Source organism: Phoca vitulina, unplaced genomic scaffold, assembly GCF_004348235.1.
Source record: "Phoca vitulina isolate PV1807 unplaced genomic scaffold, GSC_HSeal_1.0 scaffold22, whole genome shotgun sequence".
NCBI classification, from domain to species: domain Eukaryota; kingdom Metazoa; phylum Chordata; class Mammalia; order Carnivora; family Phocidae; genus Phoca; species Phoca vitulina.
In genome coordinates this window covers 9,531,592-9,554,398 of record NW_022589725.1, presented here as the reverse complement: position 1 = coordinate 9,554,398, position 22,807 = coordinate 9,531,592, and the positions used below count along the sequence as shown (strand labels likewise).

General features: G+C 53.3%; 1 protein-coding gene across 4 annotated transcripts in view; it reads left to right on the top strand.

The window, feature by feature from the left end:
• Positions 1 to 22,807, top strand: part of DLGAP4 (DLG associated protein 4) — a 193,252-nt gene that overhangs the window by 96,327 nt on the left and 74,118 nt on the right. For all 4 annotated transcript variants that reach the window (XM_032420072.1, XM_032420070.1, XM_032420073.1 and 1 more), the window contains exons 3-5: positions 15,056 to 16,127; positions 18,806 to 19,047; positions 21,468 to 21,582. In XM_032420072.1, the coding sequence (XP_032275963.1) occupies positions 15,129 to 16,127; positions 18,806 to 19,047; positions 21,468 to 21,582 (1,356 nt within the window). In that variant the 5' untranslated portion in view covers positions 15,056 to 15,128. The remainder of the gene's footprint in view (positions 1 to 15,055; positions 16,128 to 18,805; positions 19,048 to 21,467; positions 21,583 to 22,807) is intronic.

Genomic DNA, 22,807 nt, shown 5'->3' with positions numbered 1-22,807 from the left:
GAAAGGTCTTGAAAGGCTCGTGTAGCAACCACAGCTCCTCTTTATCGAACACCTACCAGAAATTTTCCTGGGTGCTCCACAGACACGTTCTTCCTGAATCTCATAAATATCCTACAAGTGAAGTATCTTAATTTTTTTTTAAGATTTTATTTATTTATTTGAGAAGAGAGAATGAGAGAGAGCATGAGAGGGAAGAGGGTCAGAGGGAGAAGCAGAATCCCTGCTGAGCAGGGAGCCCAATGTGGGACTCGATCCCGGGACTCCAGGATCATGACCTGAGCTGAAGGCAGTCGCTTAACCAACTGAGCCACCCAGGCGCCCCAAAGTATCTTAATTTTTAAAATGGTGGTAGGATACACACATTTTAACCAAATTTACCATTTTAACCATTTTAAAGTGTAGGATGCAGTGGCATTAAATACATCCCTCTGCTGTCAGCTGTCACCACTGTCTGTTTCCAGAACTCTTTCATCACTTCTCACAGTGATCTTGTACCCACTGAAGTCACTCTTTACTCCCCCCACTCCAGCTGAGGCTAAGAGAGGCCAGCTGACATGCATGAGGTCACACCCCTGGGAAGAGGTGGAGCTGGATTCAAACCCAAGTCAGGTGAGGTCCAACACCTGCTCTCATCCTCCCTTAGCACCTCCTGTGGACAAACGCTCTCCCATTCAGCTAGTCCCATTTGGCCCCTTGCAAGGACCCCACACCATTGAGATAATCATCTCCATTTTCCAAATGAGAAATCCGACGTAGGGAAGGTGACCTGCCTGGGGCCACACAGTGAGCCAGCCAGGGTCCCAGCCCCCATGAGCACAACAAATACTGCTTTCAAATGGCAGCTAAGGTGATTATTGAGGTCCTTCCAGAACTTGCTAGAATGGGAAGAGGAGACGATGAGCCCAGGCTCTGCCCCCTTCCCAGCCCTATAGTCATCCAGTGTGACCTGGGGAACCGTCCATGGGGCTGATGGGCACCCCACTCGGAGGCTGTGGCCAGCTGTCCCCCATCATCATCCCAGGGCAGTATTTTTGCTTTTATTCACCAGCAAAAAGTCATTTCTGTTGACCAGCATCTCCACGAAGTGTGGCCTGACTGCTGACCATCCAGCCTGAGCAGTGGGGTACTAGGACATAGCAGGAACAGAGTCAGGACACCTGAGGCCCTCACAGCCTCCACCTGCTGCGTGACCTCGGGAGTCCCAGCCCCTGCTGGAGCCTAGTCAGCAAAGCACAGCTTGAGAAGCGTGGATAATGCTGAACATTCCCCAGTTGGTAGGCTTTCGAGAGGCTCTCTGGGGACTGCAGAATGTAAGACCCCATTGCTGTCCCCTCAGGTCCCATAAAAGCATCACAGGCAGCAGCCATATGCCGTGATCGAGTCGTGGCCCATAGTACCGTCTGTGCTGATGGACATGGTCTATATTGCTCTCTGTATGTGGTAGCCACTGGCCAGATGTGGCCACTGAGCAGTGGAAATGTGGCTAGTGGCACTGAGAAGCTAAATTTTAATTTTCACTTAATTGTATATAAGTTTAATTAAATTTCTAGAGCAGGTCTAGACGGTTAGGCTCTGGGGATGTGAGGAGGAGTGAAGGCCACTTAGAAAGTGCCCACAGCCCAGAACACTCCCACCCCTTGTTGGTTTGAGACCTCCAGAGAACGCTGACCTAGGAGTCCAGAGGCCTGGGTTCAAATCCCAGTTGCTGCCAACGTGCTGTGTGATCCAGGCCAAGCTCCATCCCCTCTCTGAACTTCCAAGTGACCGAACAAGGATGGTGCCCAGCCCCGTTGCCTGTGGTGGGTCCTGTTGAGAAGGACAGCAACAGAGAACACTTGTAGAACCCTCACTGTGTGCCAGGTCCTGTGCCAAGCCATCTGTCTATATTAACTCGTTTATCTCTGCCAACAGCCCGCGGAGGACACTGGACTCAGGGAGGTTCAGTAACTGGCTCAAGATCACACAGCTCCAGGATTCACACTTGAGGAGGCTGGTTCCATAGCCTCCATACTACATGCCTGCAGGGGCAGGTCTGTCCTCAGCCCTCCCTGGGGCTTCTGCAGGGAGTGGCTGGAGCAGGGCAGCGAGGCCTGGAGTGTCTGGTGGTCACCCCAGGTGAGGTCTGGAGGTGGAGGGGCGGCAGTTGTGATCGTCACCCTCTCATCCCCCTCCCCCAATCAGGTTTTTCCTAGGTGTAGGTAGGGTGACCCTGATTCCCATGGATTGAGGGAGTCTTGGCTTAGAAATCCAGAGAAGAATCTCAGACCAGACTTCATTTACTCCATCTCAGCCACAGACCCATGTTCCTTCTTGCAGGGGTAAGCTTATAATTCATCATCTAAATCGTGACACTTTGAGAATGAGACAGGGCACTAGCCATCAGGGACTCAGGGCAACAGGCAGAACGTGGGCAAACCAGAATGAATGTCCTCTTCACGCGTGAACATTTATGAGAGTCAGCTCTGTGCAGGGTCCTGCTTCTGGTACAGAGGGACCCCTGGGACTGTCTGTGATTCCTTAGGGTGTTAGCTCCCATCAGAGGGAAACTCAGAGGAGCCCTGACACACACACACACACACACACACACACACACACACACACACACACCCGCCACATCTGCAAGGTCAGGGAAGACTTCTTGGAGGAAAGGATGTCTCTTCTGAGCTTCAAGGGTATTAAGCAGGGGAAGAGGCTAAGGACACAGCCTTTTCAGGGAGGTTCTGGGGAACAGAAACACCAGCCCAGGCCATCTGGGACCCAGACATGAGGAAGAAGCAAGTAAGGGGTATGGGGCAGCCCAGCAATCAAAACCTTCTCTTCCACTGGGCAGCTCCAGTTCTCTCCAGCTCCTCCGCCTCTGAGGCTCTGACTACTTTATTTAGCAAGTGCTGTTGTGCACAGGACTCCTGGGTGCTGACTCTGTCCTGAGTCCTGGCCATACCATGGACAATGAAACAGGCATGGTGCCCCCCCCAATCTCAGAGCCCATAGAGCATGAAGAAGTAGATATTAATCAAGTGCACAAGGAACCAAGCAGAATAACTAGAGATCCTGAGAAGTGCTTTGAAGGAAACCAAGAAGGGGGTGAAGAGAGAAAGTAGGGTGGGATGGAGGAACCATCTTAGATACGGGGTCGGGGAAGGCCCCCTTGGAGGTAATGTTTGAGCAGAAACTCGAATCAGCGGAAGCAGCCGGATTATGTGAAGAGTCAAAAGGAGAACACCATGTGTAAAGACCCTGTGGCAGGAAATACAGATGAGGCCAGCTTGGCTAAGTCAGGATGAGGAGGCTGGAGTTTTGCCTGAGGGCAACGGGAGACCTTGAAGGAATTTAAGGGAACTGGGTGAAGTGATTCTATTTGGGTTTTTGAAAGGATGACTTTGTGGTTCTGCCTCTGTGGTCCCTTTGTTCTGAGGGTCTAGGCCTGTTTCCTTCTGTCTTTTCCATACCTAGCACGCAAAGATGCGTGCTGGGGGTGGGGCTCAGGGGCTTGGTCTGTGACCCCTGGAGCCTCAGCTGAGCCTAGGCAGGTTTCAGTGGGGCATGGGCTCAGCGAGGCCTGGTGAGCAGCCCTGTCCCCACAGAACCCCTCATGCCAGAGGAACTGCAACACCCCCATGCTGCGCCCTGGGTTCAGAGTTCACTGTCAGGATGGGCAGCAGAGGAATTCAGCTTCGAGCAGAGGAGGAGGCCCTGCTCTGGGGACAGCAGGGACAGTGTCGGCCACATGTCCCGAGCAGCCCAATCCAGGGTATCTGCCGGAGCCATGGCCCGCTATCTCGTTGACCAAACAACCAGTTGATTGAATGTTACGCTTTTCAAACAGTTGCTATGGACACAGACTTAGGCTGGAAGCAGTTCGGACCTTGAATTCATCAGGATAACAGAATTGTCATAGATGAAAAGGATCCTGGAAGCTCAGCCTTGTGGGCAAAGCCACAGAATGTGGCCTCAGGAGTCAGACTGATCCACACCAGCACCCCCTCCCTCACCAGCTGAGGGGCCTAGAACAATCACCTTTTGCCATTTGAGGTGCTTTTTCTCATGGGTGTATTGCCTATGTCTGCATAAAAAATTACACCGAAACTTGGCAGTGGCTTAAAACAATAAACATGTATTATCTCACACAGTCTCTGAGAGTCAGGAAGCCAGGAGCAGCTTCGTTGGTGGTTCTGGCCCAGGGTCTCCCTGAGGTTCCAGTCAAGTTGCCAGCAGGGGTTGCTGCCATCCGAAGTCCTAACTGGGGCTTAGGATCCGTTTGCAAGGTGGCTCATCACATGGCTCTGAAGTTAATGCTGGCTGTCAGCCGACCTCATTCCTCCCCAGGTGGATCTCTCCTGAGGGCTGCTTGGTTGTCGCACAACATGGCGGCTGACTTCCCTCAGGGACTGAGATCCAAGAGAGCAAGGCGGAAGCCACAATGTCTGCTCTGACCTACCTCAGAAGTCATACTTGGTCATTTCCACAATATCCTACGGGTTACATGGTCCATCCTGCCTCATGTTGCGGCAGGGGAGTGTCGGGGTGCATACACAGGAATGTGAATACCAGGAGATGGGGACCACTGGGGTGCATTTGGAACCTGACTGCCCCAGGGGACTCCTCATCCCCACCAGGAAGAGCTGCAGTGAGGATTAAATGAGTACGCATATGGGAAGCACCTAGTGTACAGTAAGCACTCAGTAAATGATCACTGTGACTAACTGGAGCGGAAAACGCACCATCCTGTAGTTGCCCCACTGTCTTCATCATTTCTAGGCATCCCCCAAGACCTTCTGCAGGTCTTTGATTCAGCAAAAGCTGATGAGCCTCTCCTGCGTCCCGCCCCCATGCTGGGTGCTGGGGACACTGACGGAGACAGACCCTGTCCCTGCGGTTCCAAGCTCCATCAGACCTAAATCCGGGCGGTGCAGCGGAGGGCTGGCAGGTGAGATGCTCCTGCTGATGGGGGGGGGGGGCAGCCTCTCTGCAGAGATAGCCTGTGCACTGAGACTGCATGAAGCGAAGGAGCAGTCTTGTGTTCAGAGGGGGACACGGCATTTCAGTCAGACCCACGGGAAGGGCGAGAGCCCCAAGATAGGAGTTAATGACCCGTGTTCAGGGAACAAATGGAGGCCCAAGGGGGTAGGGGCAAGAAATGAAGTCGGAAAAGCAAGAAGAAACAAGATGAGAAAGAAGATTGGCTTTGAGTCTAAGGGCCATGGGAGTCTTGTCATCTGGGGGAGAAACGAGGGGGCCCTGGCCCCGGGCAGGGCTGTAAGGGTGGCGAGAAGTGGTGGGATCCTGGGATATCTTGAAGACGGAGTCGTTTTGAAGGCTTTGCTGTGTGATGGGATATGGGGCTGAGAGAAAGAGGAGTCCAGGATGATCCTGAGCTTTCTGACCTGAGCGAGCAGGAGGGTGGTGTTGTCATGAGCGGAATTGGGGTAGACAGTGGGAGGAACAGGTTGGGGTGGGAGGGAGATCAGGCATTCGCTTTTGGACCTGTCAGACATCCCGGGCGAGATGTCAGGGAGGCAGAGATAGGCGTCTGGCGTTTGAGAGAGATTGGGCGGAAGATGTAAATTTAGGATTGTCAGGTATGGGTGGTGTTTAAAGCCACGAGTCTGGATGAGATCAGCAGGAGAGAGAGGGTAAAGAGGAGCAAAGAGCACCCAGTTCCTCTAGAACTTAGGGGTCAGAGGAGGAGAAGCCAGCAAGAGGGAGCGCAGGTGTGGCAAGGAGTGTAGGAGGAGAATGCGAGGGGTACCCGGAGTAACGCAGCCTGCCTCCCCCACCCACCGCCCCGCCCCAGGCAGCGCCAAGGCCCCTGGAGGCTCCGCAGAGCCCACTCTTCCCCTTCCACACTTCTGCCCTGCAGAGGCCTATGGCAGCGGCTGTGTCGGCCGTGGACTGCCGTGAACATCCCCAGAATGTTCTGCCATTCCACCCACATCATTCCCAGCCGTTCCTCACTTAGCTCACCCTCCCATGCCCTGCTCTAGTTCTCGCTCTCTTAACACGATTCAGTGCTGAAGAGGACTATCCCTTCCCTTCATTTAGACTATCTCTGTTAACATAATCTTAGACAAAACCAGCCTTTCTGGTACCACCAAATACAGAAGATAGAGGCAAGAAAGACTAAGGGATCTGGACTGGTTAAAGGGAGTGGCTGTCAAGAGGGGAAGTGGGTTTGTAAATGTCAGAAAAGGGGTTTGGGGTTTACATCAGCAAGGGTCTTGACTGCCTCACAAGGAGTTTGAAGTGAGGAGGGAAGAGGATCCACAGAAGGTTCTAGATTAGGGGGATGAGGCAATCAGGTGAGTTTTGCATCAGGAAGAGCCATGCTGGGCTCCGTTCCTGGCCTTGTCCCTAATTAGCTCACAGGCCAACTCTGGCTCCAGAATGAGCGGGGGGTGTAGGGCAGGGAGACCCCACTCTGTGCAGATGAGAGTAGTGACAGCAACCACAGTTGCACCACCGAGCAGGGAGGGTTCCCAGGGAGGCAGCAGCTCTGCTACTTCCTCCATGTTTCCGTGAGGGCAATGAGGCTTATATTAATGAGAGATAATTACGGGCACCCGGAGGGCCCTAAGTATAGCTCAGAGACAAAGGCAGTGCGAGGCAGCCAGCTGCTTCCCCTGCAAGGCCCAGGCCTGCCTATTTTAAGACCTCCCCAAGGTGAGGCTCCTGCCCCTGCTAGGGGTTGGGTGGCTGAGGGGCTAGCACCCAGTGTCCCAGGAACTCTGACCAAGAGTGTTCAGAGGGAATCAGTGTGACCAGATGCCCACATAACCCTCACTCAAACCCCCACTGCCTAGAGGTGGAAATGGAGGCCCAGGGTGACCAGTCCGAGGCTGCTGCAAGAGCAGAGCCAGGATTTGAATCCAGGTGCAGTTCCATGCACTTCGCACGATGCTCTGCAGCATCCCTACCCCAGAAGCACTGGCCTGTCCCCAGGAAAGCACAGTGAGGTGAGGAGGGGAGCATGACTGATGTCTATTGAGCCCTAAGGGCCAGATGTTTCCCATATGATATCACAATTAATCCTCATCATAATCTTGAAAAGTAAGGATTCTCATCCCCGTGCTATAGAAGAGGAAACTGAGGCCTAAGAGGAGTGATTAAATTGCTGAATGTCCCTTGGTAAGGAGGGAAAGAAGTCGAATCCAGTTATGTCCTGTCTTAGGGTCAGGTTCCCCAGGAGACAGACGCTGAGGTTTGCATAGGAAGTCTGGGAATACCTGTGACAGGTGAGGGGCAGGAATTGAAAGGAGATGCAGTTGCAACAAAGGCTCTGCTGATCCCATGGGCCGCTCTGGGGCTGGGCTGGCCCGTTAAGGTTGTTCTGGATTGGGCAAGGGGGCCAAGCTTTGGTGCCCACACATCAACCAGTTGCTGGCTGCTGGCTGCCCTGAGAAGGAGTGTAACTGTGGGTGAGGAGTCTCCCTTTGGCTGAAAGCAAATGCTAGCGGTTGCCCAGTGTGAACTGTAAGCAGCCCACGCTTGGCCGCTGGAGACATATGAGTGCCTCAATCCTATGAGGGACCTGAGTGGCCACCACAGCGTCCACTACATGGCCATCCATCTCCAGATCCTTTCTCATTCCTCTGGCCCCCAGATGAGAAGAACTAGCCCTTGCCCACAAGGAGGTTATGGGAACATAGACTCATGTTCTTTATGGGGCCATCAGGCCAGGGGATGCTGTGAGCAGGGAGGCCATCGGTGCTAATGAGGAAGGAAAGAGTAAGTGGCCAGTCCAGGAAAAGTGTAAAAACACTACCTATTTAAAACCTGTAGGGACAGAATGGGAGAAAACTATTGAAAATCATATTATAGGGGCACGTGGGTGGCTCAGTCGTTAAGCGTCTGCCTTTGGCTCACGTCATGGTCCCAGGGTCCTGGGATGGAGCCCCACATCGGGCTCCCTGCTCAGCGAGAAGCCTGCTTCTCCCTCTCCCACTCCCCCTGCTTGTGTTCCCTCTCTCGCTGTGTCTCTCTCTGTCAAATAAATAAATAAAATCTTAAAAAAAAAAAGAAAGAAAATCCTATTATAAGGACAAGAATATGTAAAGAAGTCCTGGGGCGCCTGGGTGGCTCAGTCGGTTAAGCGTATGCCCTTGGCTTAGGTCATGATCCCAGGGTCCTCAGTGGGGAGCCTGCTTCTCCCTCTCCTTTTGCCACTCCCCCTGCTTGTGCTCTCTCGCTCACTCTCTCAAATAAATAAAATCTTAAAAAAAAAAAAAGAACTCCTACAACTCAACCACAAAAAATGACAAATCACCCAATTTTAAAATGAGCAAAACTCTTAAATAGACATTTCTCCAAAGAAGATATGCAAATTGCCAATAAGCACATGAAAAAATGCTCAACATCATTAGTCATCGGGGAAATGCAAATCAAGATCACAATGAGCTACCAGTTCATACCTACTAACATGGGTATAATTTTAAAAAATCCAAAAGCAAACAATAACTGTTGGTGAAGAGGTAGAGAAATTGGACCCCATACCTTGCAGGTGGGAATGTAAGATGGTAGGAAACAATTTGGTGGTTCCTGAAAAAGTTAAACAGAATTACCGTATGACCCAACAATTACATTCTTAGGTATATACCCAAGAGAATTGAAAGCAGGGACTCAAACAGATACTTGTGTGCCAATGTTTCTTGATTGCAACATTATTCATAATAGCCAAAATGTGGCAACAACCCAAATGCCCATCAACAAATGAATGGACAAACTGTGGACTCTACATACAATGGAATATGATCCAGCCATAAAAAGGAATGAACTTCTGGTACATGTCACAATCCGGATGAACCTTGAAAACATTATGCTAAATGAAATAAGCCAGATACAGAAGGACAAATGTTGTATGATTCCATTTATATGAAATATCTAGAATAGGCGAATTCATAGAGACAGAAAGTGGATCAGAAATTACCAGGGCCTGGAGGAGAGGAGAGAATAAGGAGTCATTGGTTATAGAGTTTCTGTTTGGGGTGATGATGAAGAGTTTGGGAGGTAGATAATGGTGGTAGTTGCACAACATTGTGAATGTAATTAATGTCAATGAACTGTACCCTTAAAAATGGCTAAAGTGGCAAATTTTTATGTACATTTTACCACAATTAAAACACATGGGAAATAGGTAAATCCATAGAGACAGAAAGCAGATTGGTGTTTGCCAGGGTCCAGGAGGTGGAGGGAACAGGGAGTGATTGCTCATTGGGTACTGGGTTTCCTTTGCGGTTAAGAAAATGTTTTGGAACTAGATGGAGGTAGTGGTTACACAACATTGTGAATGTACTGAATGTCACTGAATTATACGCTTTAAAATGGCTACTGCTGTGTTACGTGCTTTTCACCTCAATTTTTTTAAAAAGAGGAGGAAAAACCTGTGGGGAAATAAAATCTATGAGATGTAGCCAAATCGGTACTCAGGGAGAAATGTATAGCCTTTCCAATGACACATTTATTAGAATATAAAAAATCAGAAAATAAGTGAATTAAGTTTCCAAATAAAAAAATGTGGACAAGGTGTTAGAAGAGAGTATCTTTGACCCCAGCTTTAGGAGGGGGAGCTGGAGTAGGTTTCTTCCTGGAGTTGCGTTTGAAGTTCTCGAACTGTACTATCCAATATGGTAGCCAGTTGCCATATGTGATGTTTAAATTTAAGTTAATTAAAATTAAAAAGGCAGGGCGCCTGGGTGGCTCAGATGGTTAAGCGTCTGCCTTCGGCTCAGGTCATGATCTCAGGGTCCTGGGATCGAGTCCCGCATTGGGCTCCCTGCTCCTTGGGAGCCTGCTTATCCCTCTGCCTCTCTCTCTCTCTCTCTCTGTCTCTCATGAATAAATAAATAAAATCTTTAAAATAAATAAATAAATTAAATTAAAAAGGCAGCTCCTCAATTGCCCTAGCTGCATTTCAAGTGCTCTATAGCCCATGTGGCTAGTGGTTACCATATTGGACAGGACAGACCCAGGGGACAATGAACAATAAACTAGCAAGCAAGGAATATGTGAGAGTTTCCAAGAGTGATGAGAACTATAAAGAAAATCCAGCAAGGTAATGAGTTTGGTTGGCAAGGGGAGCAGGGGATGGGGACGAGGCTGGAGACACTGGCAAAAACTAGACCATGCTGGCCTTCCAGACCTCCACTCTGCTAAGGCACCTCCTCATGTTGTCCCACCCTCCTCACCCTCTGCTCCTCAGCTGGCAATCCTGGCCCCTTCTTTGCAAACCTTCAGTTTCAGGTGAGCCAGTGGGCTGGGGCCTGGGTTGAGTCAAGAGACCCAGGTAACAGGCCAGGAGTGGCCTTGCTGTGAGGCCTTATGCTGTCCCTTCCCCAGGATGACACTCTTTAGCTCCAGAAAGCCACGTGGCTGAAACTGACAGAGGTCTACAGAGAATAGCTCTCCAATGGCCTTGAATGCCAGGCTCAGGAGTCAAGCATTCATCCCAAGAGCCAAGGGGAGCCACTGAAGAGGAAGAACACTAGTGCTTTGGCATTTTAGCAATATCACTCTAGCTGCAGCTTGGAACCCGCAGGGCTCTCAGAGTGGACACAGAAAGACCAGGAAGAAGGCTGTCCAGCTGTCCAGGTGAGTGGTGGGAGTGACAGAGGTGGAGGATGCAGAGAGGAAATGGCATCAGGAGACACAACTGAGGCAGAATCACTGGGACTCCGTGACTGTCATACCTGAGGTTTCCCAGAAACATGCCCAAGACAAAGATTCAAGTGCAAGTACCTCATTTGGGAACGGGCAGCACAGTGTGGGAGGGGAGAGGTAAGTCAGGGAAGGGGAGGTAGCCGACTAAGGGAATGCTATCAAGCAAGTGACCACTGCAGATAACTAGAACTCATTCCCACTGGTCAGCTCCAGGAGTCAGTGTAGAGCCCATTCCTCGGTTGTCCCACCTGCAGCGTGAAGGAGCTGGGTATTTATACACCAGCTCCCCAGCAATCATTGGTTGAGAGCTGTAGCTGGTTTGGCAGTGGGGGTGGGGGTGGGGTTGTTAAGTCTCTGGCAATTCCTGCCAGCCACATGTGAGCAGAGCAGGCTCCAGCTGCTGGAGAAGGCTCCCCCGCCTCCCACAGGGATGCAGATGCTGAGAATTTGAACTCAGTCTGTTGGGCAGCGCAGTGATGAGGCCACAGGAGATATGAGCGGGCACCCACAGCCACCGCTGTAGTGACCAACTGTTCATGAGGCCAGTATCAGTCAGGCTCTTGTTGAAAGACACAGAAACCCAACTCAAACTTAAGCAAAAAGTCTCGACTCTCATTTCTGAGACTTTAGGCAAGATCTCAACAAAGGACTCGAGGCTGACGCTCTGCCAAGCACAGCAGCCCTAACAGAGAAAGGCACCTCTTTCCGAAGAGTCCAGCCATAATCCCAGGCCAGCTCTCATTGGCTAGGAAGGATCCTGTTTCCACCCCTGAGCCAATCAGTACTCAGGGGTGCAGGGCTCTGATTGGCCAGACCTGGGTCATGTGTCCGCTCCTGGGGTTCTGGGATAGAGCTGGCTCCACCTAGACTACAGGATGTAAGACTGGGGTGGAATCATTTTCCAGGCACCGTGGGTATTGTTACAAGGGGAAGGACATAGAAAGTCGGAAGAGGGAAGAATTCAAGGAGATGCCCAGGTGTCTCTGAGCCCCACTGGGTGACACTGAAGAATTTTACTGATACAGGGACACCATGTGCCCACTCAGAGCCCTGGAAGGACAGACACATGGGCCGCAGAAGTCAGAGAAAGGGACTCCTTTTAACAATGAGGCCCAGTCACAGGAAAGAAGTTGAGAGATTACTTGTGGTCATGAAGGTGTCTCGGTCTCTAGAGGGCTCCCTGACAGTGGCAGCCCCATTCTCCCTCCTGTAATTCCAGTGGCACCTCCAAGGCAGGGACCCAACTCCCCCCACCAGCCAGATGAGGGGCCTCATCAGTCAAGACTACCACCAGGTCTTGAGCCAGGGTTTATCTCCTAGGGAACGAGCGTGTGCCAGCATTTCACAATTCACCAAGCGCTTGCCCACACTTTCCTTCACTTCTTCCTCTTGGCCCCATTTGACAAACACGGTCTGAGGCTTAGGGAGGCAGCCACGGTCCCAGGCTCACATGGTCCTGTTGGGGCAACCCTGGATTCCTGGGGATCAGGAGTGCCTGTGATGTGAAATTGAAGCCAGCTTCTCCCTGGGAAGGATGGAGAAGGTGCCCTGGGCTGAGAGAACTGAGTGTGGTGTGCACTTCTGGGGCAGTGCCCCACCACTGCCTTCTGCTCCTGGTGACCAGCCCTCTCCACCTCCAGCATTTCTGGGGCATCGGGCCCCTGCCAAGCCAGCGAGCCAGCAGGGCCGTGTTTGCAAATAGTGTCCTCAGTTTTCAGGATCTGGCCTTACTTGAGCGGGCATCAAGGACATATTGCTGCACACACAGTTCTCCAGCTAGAGAGCCAAGGAGGCTGGCCCTGGAGCCCAGGGATCACTGCAGCCCCGAGGGGATGCAAGGAAGCCCAGAAGGGATATGGAGGTGGTTTTGCCTGAAATTGTCTTCAAGAAGAGGTTTGCCCAGAGGGAGCCGCTGCTGGCTGGAGTGAGGGGGATCCTTGACTTTCTGGAACTCTAATGGGGCAGCTGGTGTCCCAAGTTACCAGTTGCGCCTTGGCTAGAATGACCCCTCCCAGCCTTGGTTTCCCCATCTGTAAAATGGAGGTTTCCCATCTCATGTGGCTGTTGTGAGGATATGATGTAATAAAGTTGTCAGTCAGTGGACTTCCTCTCCAGCCTGGGGATAAATGCTCTCACAAGCCAGCTGGTGGGAGCAGAGATGCTTCCCAGGAGCTACTCAGCCACGAGGGCTGTCATGACGGTGCTCTGGCCTCCAGGGTTGGGTCCATCAGACTCCTAGAGGCAAGGAGGGTGTCTGGCAGGAAGGCAGAGAATTCAAGCCAGGTGGACCCTGCAGAAGTCTCAGGGCTTAGGAAGGCTTAGGGCACAGTTGGTCATGAAACGTCTAGGTCCAAGGAAATAATCCTCAGATCCTTGAGGGCTGTGGGGCTGGCCAGCTCCCGGCGACAGTCGCAAGGCAGCTATGCAGAGGAGTAGGAAGAGCTGTGGGTCCCCCACTGCCCCTGCCACTGGGCCCACTGTGTGACCTTGGGGAAGTTGTTGCCCTCCAAGGGCCTCAGTTTCCCCACCTCTATGATGGGGGTTTCACCTAGGCCAGTGTTTTTCACACAGTGTTTGCTGGGATCTGGAATTTGCCTTAAGAGCTACTCTTAAGGGGTGAGAGGGAGTCTCAGACACCAGAACCCATGTAGTATAATTGTTTCCTATTGCTGCGGTAACAATTTTCCAAAAACTTAGTGGCTTTAAACGACACAGATTTATTATTTTACAGTTCTAGAGGTCATAAGTCTAAAATGGGTCTCAGGACTGCATTCCTTCTGGAAGCTATGGAGGAGAATCTGACTCCTTGCCTCTTCTGGCTTCTAACAGCTGCCCACATTCCCTGGCTGGTGACCCCCACACCTCTCTGACCTCTTGCTTCTATCATCATATCTTCATGCCTCCCTCTTAAAAAGACCCATGTGATTAGGTTTGTACCCTTCCAGATAATCCAGGATAATCTCCCCATCTCAAGACCCTTAATCATATCTGCAAAGACCCTTTTAACATGTCAAGTAACATAATCAGAGATTTGGGGGATTAGGACATGGGCAACTTTGGGAGCCATCATTCTGCCTACCACACTTGGCTTCAGCCAGAGCCTGTCTACTCTGGCCTGGCCCAGCCCTCCAAGATCTCTACCCCCACTGCCCTTGTCCTCACTTGCTCTGTTCCAGCCACACTGGTTGCTTTCAGATTCTTAGCACACCGGGCACACAGTCCATAGTAAGCTGTGGGACTCCTCTGAGTCGAGCTGGTGGTGGGGACAGGGCTTAGAAAGCTCGCTAACCTCCCCTCTGCTTCATGGTACAGATGGGAAGACTGAGGCACAGAAAAGAAAGGTACTTGCCAAAGTACTGAGACTGGTATTTCCAGCATGATCCTGGATGGAAGATCGAAACAGTCCAACTGCCCAATTTTACAGATGGGGAAACTGAGTCACAGTGGTTCCACCTAAATGCCACCCCCATCCAAGGCCTTGTCCTTTCACCCAGTCCTGAGGATGTGCTCCGGTTACTGACTCACTCAGAACTCTGTTCAGGCTGACCGTCGCTGATTTGTTCAGTCGGAAATGATGTGCTAATGGGCTTGTTGTCTTCTCTGATGTTCGCAGCCCCCAGCGCTTAGCCCAAAAGTCACACTCGGTAGACATCTGTTGAGGGGCAGAGTGGGTTTTTATAGAGGGTCTACATGTGATATAGGATTCCTCTGCTAAAGTGAGAGTTGGACAGTACTGCTCTCAGACTCAGGTGAGACGGGTCCTACTCTTTAGAAGGCTTCTCTGGCCCTCTTTCAGCCATGTTGAACCACTCATAGGCAAGAGTGTTCAGGGGCCAAGAGGACATGTTTACCCAGAGCCACACTCTGGATACTGGGGACCCTGGAATTCCCTAACCAAATGGCCCCAGGCCTGCTTCCACAGCCAGCACAGGATCTTCCCATGGGTGGCCTGCACTGCCCGTGGGGCCATCCCTAGGCCTGAGGGCACGTGGAGTGAGCTTGGGGTGCGTGTGGGCGTGTGGCTCCTTGTAACAAGGGATAGAGTCAGAGATGGGAGAAAAACAGAGGGTGAGCCACTCCCCCCACCCACTACATTCGATCATGGAATTTGGAGGAGACCTGGAAGTCTGAGGTCGAACTTGGCTTTCCAGGTTATCATGAAGATATATTCATCAAGGTAGGATCTGTTTAACAGTTTGCCAGCCTGAACTATGACCTTGAATTACACATATGGCATGTGGGCCTCCGTTTGTCTTCTTGTCCTCCACCCTACAGTGTTAAAGGTAGGCCAAGAGTCTTCAGAAATCCTCCCCATCCTGAGATCTGTGGGGGCCTGGGTGACATTCCCAGCACCCTGTCCCCTCCAAATTCAGCTGATTTCCTCTCTGTTTTTTCTCCCCAGGATAGCTGCTGCCCGGGAGAGGCAACCCGGGCGCCCCACTAGGGCAACGGCCCCTGCCCTGAGGGCCGGGATCATGAAAGGCCTCGGTGACAGCCGCCCTCGCCACCTCTCCGACAGCCTGGACCCACCGCATGAGCCCCTGTTCGCAGGGCCTGACCGCAACCCCTACCTGCTATCGCCCACGGAGGCCTTTGCCCGCGAGGCTCGATTCCCTGGCCAGAACGCTCTGCCTGGGGATGGTCTCTTCCCACTCAACAACCAACTGCCGCCTCCAAGCAGCACCTTCCCCCGCATCCACTATAACTCCCACTTCGAGGTGCCAGAGGAGAGCCCCTTCCCCAGCCATGCCCAGGCCACCAAGATCAACCGGCTGCCTGCCAACCTCCTGGACCAGTTTGAGAAGCAACTGCCCATCCACCGCGATGGCTTTAGCACGCTCCAGTTCCCCCGTGGTGAGGCCAAGGCCCGAGGTGAGAGTCCTGGCCGCATCCGCCACCTGGTCCACTCGGTCCAGCGGCTCTTCTTCACCAAGGCGCCCTCACTGGAGGGCACGGCAGCCAAGGTCGGTGGCAATGGCAGCAAGAAAGGTGGCCTGGAGGACGGCAAGGGCCGGAGGGCCAAGAGCAAGGAACGGGCCAAGGCTGGGGAACCCAAACGGCGTAGCCGCTCCAACATCTCGGGCTGGTGGAGCTCTGATGACAACTTGGACGGCGAGGGTGGCGCCTTCCGCAGTAGTGGCCCAGCCTCTGGGCTGATGACGCTCGGCAGACAGGCGGAACGCAGCCAGCCACGCTACTTCATGCACGCCTACAACACCATCAGCGGGCACATGCTCAAAGCAGCCAAAAACAACACCGCTGAGCTGACTGCCCCGCCGCCCCCACCCGCACCCCCAGCCGCCTGCCCCAGCCTTGGGGTGGGCACCGACACCAACTATGTCAAGCGGGGCTCCTGGTCCACTCTGACCCTCAGCCACGCCCATGAAGTCTGCCAGAAGACCTCAGCCACCTTGGATAAGAGCCTGCTAAAGTCCAAATCCTGCCACCAGGGTCTAGCCTACCATTACCTGCAGGTGGGTCCCTCCATGATTAGGGGTGGGGTAAGGAATATGGGGAGGGCACCTGTTCTGAGACTCAGCTGTACCACAGATTTACTTGGAAAGTCGCTTCATTATGGGCCTCTGTGAATAAACACCTGTGAAATGGGTATCTGGTGGTACTTGCTAATAAGGGGATTCCTTCCGGTGGTCATGCTTTCAGCAGACATTGATTAGGGTTCTTCTGAGCCCAGCCCAAGAGTAGGAACTAAAACGTGTACCTGCCCTCTAGAGGACAAATCTGGAAGCTGTGCCCTCCACCCTCCTCATAGGACCCATTGCATGGCATTCTAAATGCCAGCCTCCTGCCTGCTACCCCCACCAGACCAGGGGCTCCTTGAAGACAGGGACCACATCTGATGCAGCTGTGTGTCCCTAAGGCCCAGGACAGGGTCTGGCAGAGAGGAAGTGCTCAGGAAATGTGAGAAGAGAGAGGGCCAGAGGAACAGATGGACATTTAAGTGAACAGAGCTAGAAATAAATAAGACAGAGCCCCAGTTATCAGGATGCTGGGAGAGAAAGATGCATGAACAGATAGTCATGTCAGTGTGAGCAGAGTGTGATGGAGATCAGCATGGAGGGCTGTAGGAGGCCCTAAGCCAGCTTGGGGGACTAGCTTTCTCCTTTCAAGTGTTAATGTTTACTGAGGCACTTAATACGCATTTTGCAAAGCCACACTCCTGGAAATTGGCAAAAGGCTCAGAGACATCTCTGTTGCTACACATCCCCCTGGGGCCCTCAAGAGCAAAGCCCGGGGTTATGAACTGGGTGCAGTTCCTGGGGGCAGAACCCAAGCTGTGGGTGGAAGTTACAGGAAGCAGATTTCAGAACCCACCAAGATGGAGGGGGCTGCTTCTGTAGGTAGTGAGTGCTACATCCTGGGGAGTGTGCCAGCACAGGCCTGGCCAGCCTTTGGGAACACAGATGCATTTTGAACCAGATGAACATCAAAGTCTGACAATGCCCTGAGTTCTTGTCATTCTATATAAAAATTCCAAAGACAGTGAGACTATGGGGGGAAAAGCTATTTTTTTTTTCAATAGGAGGAAAATGGAAATCTAGGCAGTATTTTATATATTTAAGGCTTTTGTGGCTCTCAATCCACTTCCTTAGTTTAGAAACATCAGAGAGGGTGGTGTGTGACCTGGCTTCCTCTCAAAATGGTGTGGTTTGGTCTGATCATGTGAAAATGCTTCAGAAACACCATGAAAGGGTGGCCCTGCAGGCTCTGGGGTTTGCGCTATCTGCTTGGGTCATGGGAGGTGGGTGGGTGGGGTGCTGGGGTAGCAACAGGTTTTAAGCAGGAATAGCTAAGGCCACCTTCCCAAGGGACAGGTGGAGATAGGGAAGATGGACTAGCAAATGGTTTGGGAGGTAGACTGTGTGGGCCTTAGTGACTGGTTGGGCAGTTAGCTCAGGGGGCGGGGGGGTCCTGGGGTGGGAATCCCAGATGGGACCGTCCCTCAGCCGAGAATTGGCCACTGGCAATACGGGCACCTGGAAGGATGTTGTATCTGTGTAGATGTGGTGATTCTGGGAGGGCGGTTTGCATGTGGTGAAGAATGGCGATGCTGTATACACTGAGAAGTGTGTCACCCAGGCATCTGTGGTGAAGCGTGTCGAACCTAGCGAGGGTGTGCACTCTGTGTGTGTTGAGGCAAAGACACAGTGAGGTGGGGACATGCTGCCGTGTGTCCGCAGTGTGGCGTGTTCGTGAGGAGGGTGTGAGTATGCTCTGTGTTCACGTTGTATACTTGTTGGGGGGCATGCAGTGATGAGTGGCTACTGGGGGACATGTCCTTGGGGAGATGGGGGGTGGGGGAAGGTACGTTTGCTCTCTGAGATGTGTGTACATGGCAAGGTGTTTTCGCTCTGTGCTTGGGCTGAGGGACCTTGTAAGTGCTAAGATGTGTGAAATCTTTCATCGTGAGGTGAATGTTCACTGTGTATACATGTCAGATGGGAAAACAGCCCCTTTTCCAGGTCACTACCTGGCTGCCAGACCCCCACCAGTCTCTCTGCACGCTGTGCCTGGCCTTACCCACTAGTAAGGGATACAGGATGTCCCTTGGCTCCAAGACCCTGCCGCTCTACTGATGTGCTGGCATCCTCTGACCAGTCCTCCCCCCACCCCCATCCTAGGACAGGATCTTGGTGCCAGGTCTGAGGGCCTCAGTCTGGTCTGATGTTCTCATCTGTGTAGTGGGATCATAGGCCATCCTCTAAGATAGCAGGGTGACGTGATGGGAACACAGTGGGTGCTCAGAAAAGGAGCTGCAGTGAACACCCACTGTGATCTTACAGCCTGGCCGGTTTTGCTGGGGCACACCCAGCCCGGGATCCATGGAGAAATCTGAGGTCCGAGAGGGGCAAGGATTTGCTTAAGGCCACCCAGTGAACTTGTGGCAGAGCCGGCTCTGGAACTCAAGTGTCCTTCCCAGCCCGGGGCTCTGCCCTGCTGCTGGGTGACTCCAATGGCAGTACCCAGCACGGAAGGCTGAGACCCTCCGAGGCGGGGAGCCGGGGAGCTTCAGGGTCCGGGGCACCATTCTCCAGGTGTTGGGCGCGAGGATGGGCGGCCAGCGGCGCGCTGAGAGTGTGCGCTGCCCCCGATCCCTCCCCACCTTCGCTGAGGTCTGTCCGCCCATCCTCAGGTGCCCGGCGGCGGCGGCGAGTGGAACACCGCGCTGCTGTCCCCGCGCGACGCGGACGCCGCGGCCGAGGGCCCCATCCCGTGCAGGCGCATGCGCAGCGGCAGCTACATCAAGGCCATGGGCGATGAGGACAGCGATGAGTCCGGCGGCAGTCCCAAGCCCTCACCCAAGACGGCCGCGCGGCGCCAGAGCTACCTGAGGGCCACGCAGCAGTCGCTGGGAGAGCAGAGCAACCCCCGCAGGTGAGCGCGCCGCCCCGCCTCCTAGAGCCCCGCCCACAGGCTAGCCCGGCCCTCCGGAGCTCCGCCCCCCGGGAGAGCCGCTCCGAAGTCTGAGTCCCGTCCCAGGAGGTCTCCGAAGTCCCGCCTGCTGGGAGCCCCGCCCACAGGCTAACCAGCCCATTGGAGGCCTTCCCGCCCCCCGCACGTGAGCTCTCCCCTGGGAAAGCCTCCTCCGCTGTCACAGGCTCCGCTCACTGGCAAGGCTAGTCCATAGGTGAGCTCCTCACAGGCGTGTCCCACCCCCGGGAGCCTCGCTTTCCTTCCCCACGGCCCCTTAGGAAAACCCGCCCCATAGGTGAATCCCGCCCTACAGCCTCAGATCCAGGTGAACCCGGGCTCCCAATAATCCAGGCCCCCTAGGTAAACCCGACTTTAGGTTAAAGCCTTCTCCCTGAGATCCTCGTCCTTAGGTTGGCCCCTTCCTTTGACGAGTTGACTCCGGAGAGCTCCGCCATAAGCCCCCCACAGTTAAGCCCTGACCACTGGTGAGTCTCATCCTTTGGTAAACGATAAGGAGAGTCTCTCCAGAGTGACTGGCCCTGCCCACAGGAGCCACATCACCAGGTGAGTTCCACACCCACAGGGGAACTGGGCCAGGGAATCCTCTTCTTCAGGTTAGGAGAACCCTGCCCCTAGTGATCCCACCACTTGTACCAGCAAGGTACTTGCTTTCCAGGGAAGGCCAGAGCCCCCTCTGCCCTTGGCCCTGTAACTGATCCCTGTGGTGAGCTCCTAGACTGGGGAGGAGGATGTATCCAGAAGTCAAAGGGAGATAGACAGCCTTCACCTGTCCTGTCACCCTGCCTGGAATTCCACCATTCAAGCCCTTTCCTGTTGCTTTAAGACTTGGAAGAGTTAATGAAAGTATGAACAAATGAGATGTATGCACACAGAAAACAACAATTAAAATGTTAGAGAAAGGTGAGACTTTCGCATGCAGAAATCACCATGGGGATCAGAACGGAAAAGAATGAGAGGGGGGAAGAAAGTTACAGAAAGCCCATCATCAAGTACAAAACAGGTAAAACTTAGTAGGAGGGATTCAAAGTCGTTTGAGGAAAAGAAACAAAAGCAAGTCAGAAACAAAAAGAAGCATTAAGGGAAACAAGCTTCGTCCTAGTTCTTCAACTACTGAGGGCAAGAGCCAAGGCTTCTGGGAGGAGGGGGCCTGGGAGGACTGCGACAGAGGTAAGAGAGCAGGTAGAGTGACAGAGCGCTGAGGCAGAGGGGCAGTGTACTCCGAGAAGCCTGGAGTCTCCTTGCCACAGGGATTTGCTTAGGGGGTTCACAGTGGGACAGAAGGCAGGGAATGGCCTCCAGCTGGGAATTCAGGACACCACTGGCCAGTCCCAGGTCTGTCCCTCTCTGAGCCTCAGTTTCCCCATCTTTAAGTGAGGGGGCTAAGCTGGATGATCTCTAAGACCCCTTCTAGTCCTGGGAGCCTACATTTCCATGAATGACCAGTGGGCACTGAGGTGGGAAAGGAGGACAGGACTCAGGCAGGCCCAGACCTTGAATGAGAGGAAATAAATAATAATAATAGTATCAGTAGTAATGGGCGCCATCTGTTAGCACTTGCCGCACTCTGGGCTCTGTGCCTGCCCCAGTGCACTTTAGTGTGATTCCCGAATCCTCCTCATCACAGCCCCATGCAGGCAGGCACAGTGTCACCCCCGCTTTGTAGGTGAGGAAACGGAGACATGGGCAAGGGGTCATGACTTGCCCAGGGTCACCCAGTAAGGAAGCTCCATTCCAATCAAAGCCCATCTATGTCAAGGCCTGAGCTGTTGGGTGCTTGGATCTTAACCCAGAGCAGTGGTGAGGGAGAAACCCAGGGTCAGGTAGATGTGAGAAAAATTGAAGAGCAGGGGCCATGAGAAGTGCTGAGTCTGTGGGGGTCTGGTGGAAGCTACCTGGATATTGTGTTGAAACTGATGCCCTTTGGGCAGCTCTAGCCTGAGATCAAGGCTGTGAGCCTTGACCGACCTCCTCTGTCGGCGCATCGGATTTGCCCCAGACCTGTGGGGGAGAGGGCTGTAGCATTGGGCTGGTGTGGGCTGCCTCGGTTTGAAATGCTCAAAAGTGAGCTTGTGCTGCCACCTCGTGGCTGCAGCAGACATGACAGGTGAGGATCACCCCACCCACCAGATTCAAGCCTCCCAGAGCTGGGAGCTCTCCCCTTGCTCAGTGTCCCTGACCTGCCTCCCCCACCCTATCTTCACCTCCCCCCACCCCGCCCCCCGGACACTACGCAGGCTGGCAGTGACTTCTATTTTTCCCTCTGCCACTGGATGGCCTTGGCCAGTCTTTCCCCCTCTGGGCCTGTTTCTCAGGCTGAGCAATGGGTGGGCTGAGCCCTGTCTGCTCCCCACCCTCACCAGGAGTCTGGACCGCCTGGATTCAGTGGACATGCTGCTGCCCTCCAAGTGTCCAAGCTGGGAGGAGGACTACAACCCTGTCAGCGACAGCCTCAACGACTCCAGCTGCATCAGCCAGGTGAGGGTGGCAGCTAGCCAAAGTCAGTGGGCTTGGGAGATCCCCAGCTCTCACCCAGGAGGACCCCAGGGCGAGTGGTGCCCAGATGTCTGCACTGTGCTTCTGCTTGGTCTTTGTTCCCATAGCTGCCTGTGTACGTATGTCTGTCTCACTGACTGTCCTGTGGCTGGAGAGCGGTCACAGGGCCTGACATGCCATGGCCTGAGCTGAGGGCCCCGAGGGAGAGGTCACAGCACTGCTATAGGCCTAGGAGCCCTGCAAAGAGGGAACTGGAGACCTGAGCTTGAGTTCAGTCTTCTCACTGAGAGTATGAACCCAGGACAAGTCACTCCCTCCTTGAGCCTCAGTTTCCTTATTTACGCAGAAGGGTGATAATTCCTATTTCAAAGCATTGTGAGGAATTAAGGAGATAGGAACGTAGTGTTCTCAGCAAAGGGTAGCTAACTTTATGGTTATTATCTTGCTGTATGACCTTGGGTAAGTTGCTTCTCCACTCTGGACTTCCATGTCCCACAGGCTCAGTAGAAAGTCAGAATTTCAAGGTCCAGACACCTCTCCCACTAACAGCAATAAGCATGCTGTGCTGCACTTTTCATTCTCTTTAACTCCCAGCTCCTTGAAGCCACGTCAGGGGGTGGGGGGGAGGTGTGCTTATTATTTATATCTCCAATTCACAGATGAGGAAACTGAGGCTCAGCTGGGTGAGCTCACACAGCAAGGAGGAGGCAGAGCTGGGCAGAGATCCGGGGCTGTCAGACCTACACCTGGACCCCAGCCCCTGCCATGTGCACAGTACTTTAGGACTTGCAAAGGGAGGACCAGCCAAGTTTCGAGGGCTCCCCTATAGTGTGGATGGGGAGACGAGGCCCAGAGAGGGCAACACCTGCTAGGAGTAGCAGAGTGGGGCAGTTTAAGCACCCGATGCGGCCCCAGCCTCCTTTCTGGGCAGGGACAGGCCCCAGGTCCCACTGCATGTAGCCCCATGGCCCGGGCTAATGCGCTGCTTAGCACTGGAAGGCTTTCCGATCCCAGCTCCTCACCACTCTGCTGTTCCTGGCCTGGCCATAGCATCCCCCCTTGAGCCCCTAGCACTGTCCTCAGCACTCAGCACTGTCATTCCCAGACCAAGGACACTGACCTCAGACATGGGGAGGAATAGAGCACCCCAACCGTGGGACTCTGTCCCTGCCACCCTCATGCAGGCCCCACCAAGTCTCCTGGCCTC